The 8,630-nt window shown below is 43.8% G+C and overlaps 1 protein-coding gene across 5 annotated transcripts in view; it reads left to right on the top strand.

Annotated features, from left to right (window-relative positions):
• The first annotated feature begins 36 nt into the window (after nucleotides 1–36).
• The window catches only part of HIPK2 (homeodomain interacting protein kinase 2), a 195,181-nt gene continuing 186,587 nt past the window's right edge, over nucleotides 37–8,630 (top strand). For 4 of the 5 annotated variants that reach the window (XM_025198878.1, XM_025198880.1, XM_006019526.3 and 1 more), the window contains exon 1: nucleotides 37–187. In XM_025198878.1, coding sequence (XP_025054663.1) covers nucleotides 169–187 — 19 coding nt within the window. In that variant the 5' untranslated portion in view covers nucleotides 37–168. The remainder of the gene's footprint in view (nucleotides 188–8,630) is intronic. The other variant, XM_025198879.1, reaches the window with a different exon arrangement.

An 8,630-nucleotide genomic window follows, 5' to 3' on the forward strand; every position in this document is an offset into this window, starting at 1 on the left:
TTTCTGCCGGCCCCCGCGCTGAAGTGAGGCAGTGATGCAGGAGGCTGGCAGCTTCGGCTCTACGGAGAGACACAGGCTCAAGATGGCAGATGGGTACTGAGTTTGGGGGGCTGCGATCTCGCTTCATCGCCGGTGTGGTTGCCATGCATTACAGACATCCTCGCACCGATGGCCCCCATGTACGAAGGTAAGGGCTCGCGTGCCCTCCGCCTCCCTCCACCCCCAGCTCTGTCCTTTGGACATCTCTTTCCAGCCACCTCTCACCAGGAAAAAAAAACACAAAAAAAACCCAGCCACCCCCAAATGACCACAGATCCCAGAGCAGGAGCTGTCTGTCTGGCCCTGCTTTTTTTAAGCCCCAAAGAGCCCTGCCGATGGGTGAGATTTGCTCCCCTTTCCCCTCCCCATATGATGAAAAAAAAAATCTATGTATCTCCTGACCCCTCTTTCATGGGGTGTCTCTGTCCCTGCTTCTTTCTTTCGCCCATCTCGGTCCTTGGTGGGGAAGGGAACGGGTGGAAAAGTCCATTTCTCAGCCGAGCAGAACAATGAAATAGAGACTAAGATTGCCCTGCGATTGCTCTGTGTGTGTCTCCTCTGCGCTGCGTGTGTGAAATGTAGTTTAATTCCCAGCACTGAACACCCCGTTCCTTTCACATAATCTCCAAGAGGCGTTTGCTTTTCTTTTATTATTATTATGATGATGATTTTTTTCCTGGCTGTTTTGCTGATCAACTTGATTTTTTTTTCAGGGTTAAAAAAATCCTGTGTGTGGCTGTAGGTATAAATGTCAAGGGGGGGAAGGGGGGGGGATTTCTTGCACCAGGCTGTCAGTTCTTTCAGTTTCCAGTTAAATCAACCCCAGGGTGGGGGTGGGTGGGGGTTGCAGCGAAAATGAAAAGTCAACTCACTTAGTTTCCCCAGTGTTTAAAAAAAAATACACCCGTAAACATATTTAGGATACATGTGAAAAGAAAGGAAAAGAAAAAAAAATCTGGCTTCATTTAAATCACCTAGCGTTGTATTTATTTCCTTCCCCTTCTGTCACCCTTTCTGGTTTGGAATTGATTAAAGAGCATTACATAAACTAGAGAGAAATCCAGCCGGCTTTATTTTATTTTATTTTATTTCATTCCATTCAGTCATGCCCTGGCGATTGATTTGTAGCAAGGGAGGATTTGAATGTCTGGGAAGGAGAGAGGAATGGGGGGAACAATACTTTTATCTGGATAGTGAGGCTGATAAAACTTATCGGAGAAGAATATCTAATATTAGTTGAAGTGTCCTAAATGAACCAGCTTTCTTGATGATCTAAAGTTACCGATCTGCCTATTGATGGCTAGGATGAGTCTGGGTGGTTTAAAATGTGTGGCTAAAAAATAGTTTGAACTCGGAAAGAAACAAAGGGGATTGTTTTAGAGGCAACAGAAATAAATATTATTCCAATCTTTTCTTCCCTGGTTCTGAAGAATATGTGGGTTTTATGTAGCCATTGCTATTTTTTTCCCCTTTGCAACTTGCACCGATTAGAAGACGTACAGTGGATCTGTGGAACGAGAGCCTGCAAAGCAAAGAAGGATATTCATTATTAAATTGTGTCGGTAAAAAAGGGGCCACAGTTAGTGCTGGAACTGTCTGGAGTGTTGAAATGAAATGAAACAATGTTTCTCTTTAAATACCTCCTGGAGGCGCCCTCTGCCGGACATTTGGGTCTGTTTTAGAAAAGAAACTTGCTGTTGAATGAGGAACTGTAAGGACAGGTTTTGCCTTTTTAGAAGGAAATAAAAAGTGTCTCTGGTTCAGCCAGCTTTTCTTTTTCAGTGCTAATCTCACGGGGTGCTTGTGGCAGCCAGATGCTGTTAGAAATGCCTGGAGGTGAACAGGTGCTCTGCCCTGCATCTCAGCTGGACCAGAATTGCATTGCTCCCTGCTCTTCCAGTCCTGGGCTCCATGCTTCCCAGCAGTGTCACTGCCCCCGAATCCTCATCCATGTCACAGATTTGGGGCCTCATGTATGGTAATACTGCTGGCATATTTCTGTTCTGAGCCAGGTCAGTTCTTTTCTATTCCAGACTTGGACCACCTCCACAGCTAGTCCAGTTTACCGTAGGCCTGACCTGCATCCCACAGTTGGCTATTCCTGTTCTTGAGTCTATCAGAGGCAGAGACGACTAATCAGGTTGGGTTATGCAGTGATTTTCTTAAGTCCACTGCAAGGTGGGGCAAACCAAGATCAGATTAATTTCTGACCTCAGCTGTATGATGGCTCCCTCCAGGTCCCCAGAGTTGGTGCATTTCACTTCAAGTCTTGCTCACAGATTCACAGATGTTTAGGGCTGGGAGGGACCTAATGAGATTATTGGGTCCAGCCCCCCTGCTCTGGGCAGGAAAGACTGCTGGGGTCAAATAAACCCCAGCAAGGTGTGTGTCCAGCCTCCTTTTGAAGATCTCCATGCCCTTGGTATGAGGATGGACTAATGAAGTAGGCCCATAGGGCAGTATGAACACAATTCTTACCTTCCTTCCTTTGGGATTTGTCCTTTCTCGATATTTTTCATTAAGTGCTCTTTCTGGGAAAGCACACGGCACCTTCTCTAACTGTGAAATATTATACAGGAAGAATAGACTTCAACCTTGTGGGAGCCAAAATACAGGATTCTTATCAAACCTGGTGGTGACACACATAAGCTTTTAGTATGAGTTGTAAGTTACTGTGCCTTCAGAATAAAGGAGGATTGTTTGGAACCAAACTGCAATAGCACTACAGCAGGGAGGGTCACACATCCAATCTCTGCATCATAGGGAGACACCCCTGTCCTTAAAATGGGCAAATTTGATTGAAACATTCAATCTGAAACAGCTGGTACAAGGGAGCCTGTGGAATTTAGATTAATTTTGCATTAGAATAGGTTGAGGGTTGGGTTGCATTTGCAGGGTGAGGGGTGTTAATGAATACTATTTCCTTCCTCCTAGTCATGAGAATTCTTCCGAGTTCCTTGTCACATCCAGGGGTGTGGATGGAAACATTTTTACTTGAACATGGAATGTGTTTTTATCCTCTCAAAAGGAGATGGTGTGGTTCTGGTCCATCCTTCCATAAATTATAGTCTGCATATCACAAACTCTCTGTAGCCTTCCCCTGGAACATCAAGTATGTTTAGGCCACCAACAAAAGCACAACAGCAGATGTGTTGGATCAGCGCTGTGATGTATGTGGCAGCCCTTATACTCCTATTGTTAGATTCCTGTCATGTAAATTGATCACTGTTGTTAACACAAACATACCCCCCCACAACCACCAGCAGCAAAAAAAAGGACAAAATATTTGATAAGGTGTCTCTTCTAACAATACAGGTTTGAATAATACAGGCTTTTTACAATGATGTGCCCTGGTAAAAAATATTACACTGAAACTGTTATCAAATCATTCCAATATATCTTTATGTAAGCAAAGTATAACACACACCATCTGCACAAAGACCTGTACAGTTCTGAAGGCAAAGGTGAATACTATGCTTAAGTGTATTAAGCAGCTGGTACATGTACCAGTTCTTCTGAACAGTAATGTCCACTCTAGTTAAAAAAGAAATCATAGGGTAAGGTCCCACTAAAGTTGGCAACAGTATTGCTACTGATTTCATTAGGGCAGGATTTTGCCCATCACGTTCCCAGTGCACTGGCCTTTCTTATTTATGAGGGTTTTTTTTTTAATCTTTTAAAACTAGTAGGTAAAAGGAAGGAAACAAAACAGACCACATAGAATCAAAATAGAAAGTGAACTCCAGCTGACCTCCAGTGCTTGATTTGGGTTACTTTAGTCTTAACCTAGACTGGAAAATATACTGGGCTCAGAACAGAAACTATGGGGAGTGGTCTTTAAAAATCACATGCCCGGTTTCTCACCCATTGTGAATCAGCACAAATCCACTGGCTTCACTGCTTCAAGCCAGTTGAGGATCCGGCCATATGAATCTAACCCAGAGAGATGATGGCCTCTCATCCAACTCCCCTTCTGCATACTCAAGATCATTTGCAAGAGTTAAACTGAGTAAAATTTCCCCCTGTGAAAAGAGCAAGCAGGCCTGTATACCACTTGTGACCCACTCAAGCCTTCAGTTAAGAGGGCTTAAAACTGGACTTAATTAGGGGCCAGGCATTGTGCCCTAGCGTGAATTTCATCTATGGCTCCCTTAGTGGTTCTCTAAAGCCAGAATTTTACACTGTTTAAAGCAGGGATGCTTAACAGGCATGTATTTGCTTTCACCTCCACTTTAAAAACAAGTATTGCCATGTGTTTTGGTTTTGCTCCCTTTTGCTTTGCTTATTACTTATCCTTGACAACTTTGTTGCAGTTTGCAGTATATTTTTAGCATTCAGTAGTTTTATATGTGGGTGGCTTATGGAATTAATACCTGTAATTTTTGTATATTATACCTAACTGTTGTGAGGATGCTTATGGGGCTCTGTGCAATCACAGGAGGGCTGCTTACATGGAACTCCTGGCAAGATTAGGCCTGGGGTCCTTAGAGGCCTGCAGCTGTGACCCTGCACACATCACAAGTCAGATTGCATTTACCTAGCAAATGTTTTCCCAGCTCCTTTGGGGCAGGCAGCAGAGATAGGCAAAATGCAATAATTTTTTTCACTGGATCGCCAGAAGCTTTATGATACACAGACCTTCTGATCAAAGGGGTAGAACCAAGGGCACTTTGCAAAGGTCTTTGCTCCAATAGTTTGTGCACTGAGATGAGAACTGGAAGGTGCTTTCTACTGATGAGATAATAACTATAGCTTGAGCTAAATTAATACTAGGACCATTGGTTTGGGGTTTTATTAGCTCAGGATATGGTTATAGCCAAGATAACAGGAAGCCCTCTCCAGTTATAATTATTGTTCGTATTATTTGGCAGAGTCTACTGTGTCAATACTGAGCAGATGCAGTGGTGGAAAATGCTGCTTTATTTTCTGAAGTGGAAGCAGCTCAGCAGGGTCTGAGTGGTGGAGGATGATGGGCAATGCTTTCTGAGGGGTTTCACTGGTCGGAATGTGGGAATCTGCATGGTAATTATTGTCTTCCAGTTTGGGCTTGATCCTGCATGTGCCTAAAAATGAGCTTGACTTGACCCCGGTGACACACCCCATTGGTTTCCTCTGGACTCTTTCTTCTTGCCTGCATAAAGAGACCCAAGAGGATCAGGCCCAAATTTGGATCTAGTGAGCAGTTTTCTGCAATGGAGACTGGGGTGCTGTAGAGCTGACCTCAGGCAGATCATTAGGGGCGTGTCCACTGTGTCTGTGCCAAGGTCCACATGTGCCTAACCCTAGAAGTGAGGCGAGGTAGCTGTCGTAGGGTGGCCTTGAACCTGTTCCCAGAGCTGTTCTTAGACACCATGTCTTGGGTTCACTTATTGGCACATACTCATGGCAACTCTAAGGCAACTACATTGTCTCATTTCTGAGACCAGGACACATGGCGAGGAAGGATGAAGCTGGGATGTGCTTCTTGTTGGTGTTTTTGGATTTGGCACGAAGACCATTCAAACAGTCTTTCTCACTGAGAGCCCTGACTTTCCCATCTTTAAAGTGGGCATAACAACACCAACTTGCTTGGTAAAATGCTTTGAGATCTATGGGTGAAAAGAATTACTTAAGGACTAGTTATTAACTGCTCTTTATTATTATTATTCTAAGCATTGCCGGGCCTGCTCTGAGATTTAGACATGAGGAGTATCCTTAATCCTCATTGCCGTCTGTGGATGTTTTGAATGCTCATCACCTCAGTAAACGAGGCCATCTACATGGAGGCTAAAAAAAAAATGGGTTTAAATGCTCAGTCTGAGTTACTCAGGTTTAGAAGTGCTAGGGTGGCACTGGTATTCAACCTGTGGCCTGCGAATGTCTGTAGAGGACCTTCCTGGTAGCCTCTAAAATGAGTTTCTGAGGGCCAAGCCATGGGAAAACTGGAGAGGTGACCATGCAAGTGAGTCCATGTGAGTGTGGCTTTCTCATGCACTGGTTTCTAGAACAATAGAGTTGCAAGCACCTTTACTGTAGGGTTATTTACAACTACAGTTCAGCTCTGAGTATAGCATCTTTGGGCTCAGATTGGCTGAGACCTCAAGATGAGGCAGTATGGTCCAGTGGTTAGAGCAGGTGTCTGGGGACTGGTTTGGAGGTGAACCTTGTGTGAGACCCTGAGAGTGGGATTTTCCAGAGGCACTCACTCATTGGTGGCTTCTCTATGCTCCCATTGAAGTCAGTAGGATGTTTTACTTTTGGTTCCTGTGAAGCAAACTTAGACCGATGCTGTCTATTTTGTAAAATTTTACCCTGCATCTGTCTGATTTCAGTTCAGGAAGGTAATTATGGTTGGGCCTAACTTTACATACTCTGGTACTTCCTATGGCTTAAATACCTTTTTGAGCTAGGGCCTCTATGGCTTATGTCAGAGGTTTTCAACCTTTGTGGATCACCATACACCTGATCGCCAGATGTGGTAGGGGGAGGTGGTGGTGCATGGCCAGACGTGGAACAGGAGGTGGGGATCCGCTGCATGGAAGCTTTCCCTGCCCCCTCCATCTGACTGGGCAGGCAGCGCCTGCACGGCGCTGTGGCATGGTGCATGGCAGCACTCCATCCTCGCCTGCCTGTGAATACCCCCTAGGGCCTTCTCAAGTACCCCCAGGGGCATGCGTACCCCAGGTTGACAACCCCTGGCTTATGTTATCCATTTGTAAAACAAGTCTTCTCACTGAATTTCACTAAGAAATTGCTATAATGTAAGTTTGAGGTGTTGTTATTATTCTTGCTGTTTGTTACTAGTAGAAGGTACCTTATTGACCTTTTTATTGAGCATCACTGCGACTACAAATATTTCTGCAAAATAAGCAGAAAGAATTAAGCCCTACCTAGATAAAGGGGAGACCTCTCTTTACATATTTACAAACCACAGTATGGATTTAGAAACCTGACATTATGCAGCTTCTTTTGAAACTGTTGGCCTAGAAATATCAGAATTACTTCTTTTTTTTTCCTTTCTAAAAATGTACATTCAACCCCAAATGATAACTAGCCTTCAAGTCAGTGGCTTATCAGTTTGCCTCTGTATAGTACAGAAAAAGCAAAAAGCACATTGCTTTCTCTAAGCATGGGCTGATGAACCATAGAAACAGTGGATCTGATCCTCCTCCTCCTGTCTGTAAGGAGGAAAATAGTTGAGCCTGTTTTGAGTCTGAGGACTGCTCCCTACTATGGATGCTCTTCTGGGCTGGGGGTGAAATGAGGAGTGACTTCATGAAGGTCGGTGGGATTGCAGTAGAGTAAATCAGAAGACGACCAGTCTCAGTATTCCTGTTGGATGTTTATTAGGGGCTTAGGACCATTTCCACATCTTCCTGAATTTCCTTGTATGTTTACAAGTCAGGGCTAAAAAGAATGAGTAAGACACAGTACATATTTGTCCAATAAGAGAAACAAGAATAAATGTCATACTGCACCTGTATGGAGTGTTTTATATACTCATAATACTGTATACAGAGTGGTGGTCTAACCCAGATGAATTTCAAGCCTGCGTGGGAAAGTTAGTTTTGTAGAACAATGTGTGCAACTTATTCTATGAGTACACAGCGGGCAGTGGCAGTACAAGCTTCCCTACACCCAAACTCCTCATGCCTCTTCTGGGTTTTCACCTGATCTTATTGACAACGGATGTAAATCGGCAGAGTTTCCACTGAAATCCATGGTATTTCAGAGGTGTAAAATAGATAGAGACAAATATAGACTCCGGGGCTGTGTCTACACAAGACACGGACTGCTCAGTAGTCTGATACTACTGCGTGATAGCATTGCATGGCAAAAATCGTGATGCAATGCTACTGCACAGTAGTATTAGGCTACTGCACAGTCAGCATCACAAAAAAGACATTTGTTGATGCTACTGTGCAGTAACTCAGGTTGTGCAGTAATGACTGCGCAGTCAACATCTTGTGTAGACACGGCCAGGCTGTATAAACCAAATTCTAGTGTCAGTTAGAATTTTGCAGTTGAGAACGGCAGAATTTAGCCCAATATAGTTAAGGTCTTTCCAGAAGTTTGATAGTGTAAAAGTGCCTGTCAAGTTTTACTAAACCAGACTTTTGCTTAGAAAAGTTGAAGTGTGTTTTTAATGGCCCACATTCTTCCCCACTCCGCTTCCAGTGTCTGCATTGACATCTGCCTCTGGAAGAATAAAGGGAGAGGGATCTTTTAAGTTTGCCACATTTAAAACATGATGAAGAGGTCATACCAGCATGTGATGATATTCTGTCATACCTAGAGAGATTTGGGGATGTTTTGCTAAATCAAGAAGTTTAGGAGGGCAGCTGTGTTTCCTGTTTATTACAATTTTTAGACCTAAAGACATTAGCAAGCCTTGGTCATTTGCAATACCATTCTTTCAGTGAAGTAACCCACACACCGCAGTGCATGCAGTTCCCTCCTTCCATTTTTCTGAAGGCCGACAGCTTCAGCTCCTGAGAATATCTGCACTTACAGTGCAGAGCCCAACTTAAATCCTTTGTAAACCAGCTTTGTTTTCTACTCTGCTCTCCTGAACCTGGATAACTTGGGAAAGAGAAAATAATTAAAGCAGG

Source organism: Alligator sinensis, unplaced genomic scaffold (assembly GCF_000455745.1).
Source record: "Alligator sinensis unplaced genomic scaffold, ASM45574v1 scaffold74_2, whole genome shotgun sequence".
Classification (NCBI taxonomy): Eukaryota; Metazoa; Chordata; order Crocodylia; family Alligatoridae; genus Alligator; species Alligator sinensis.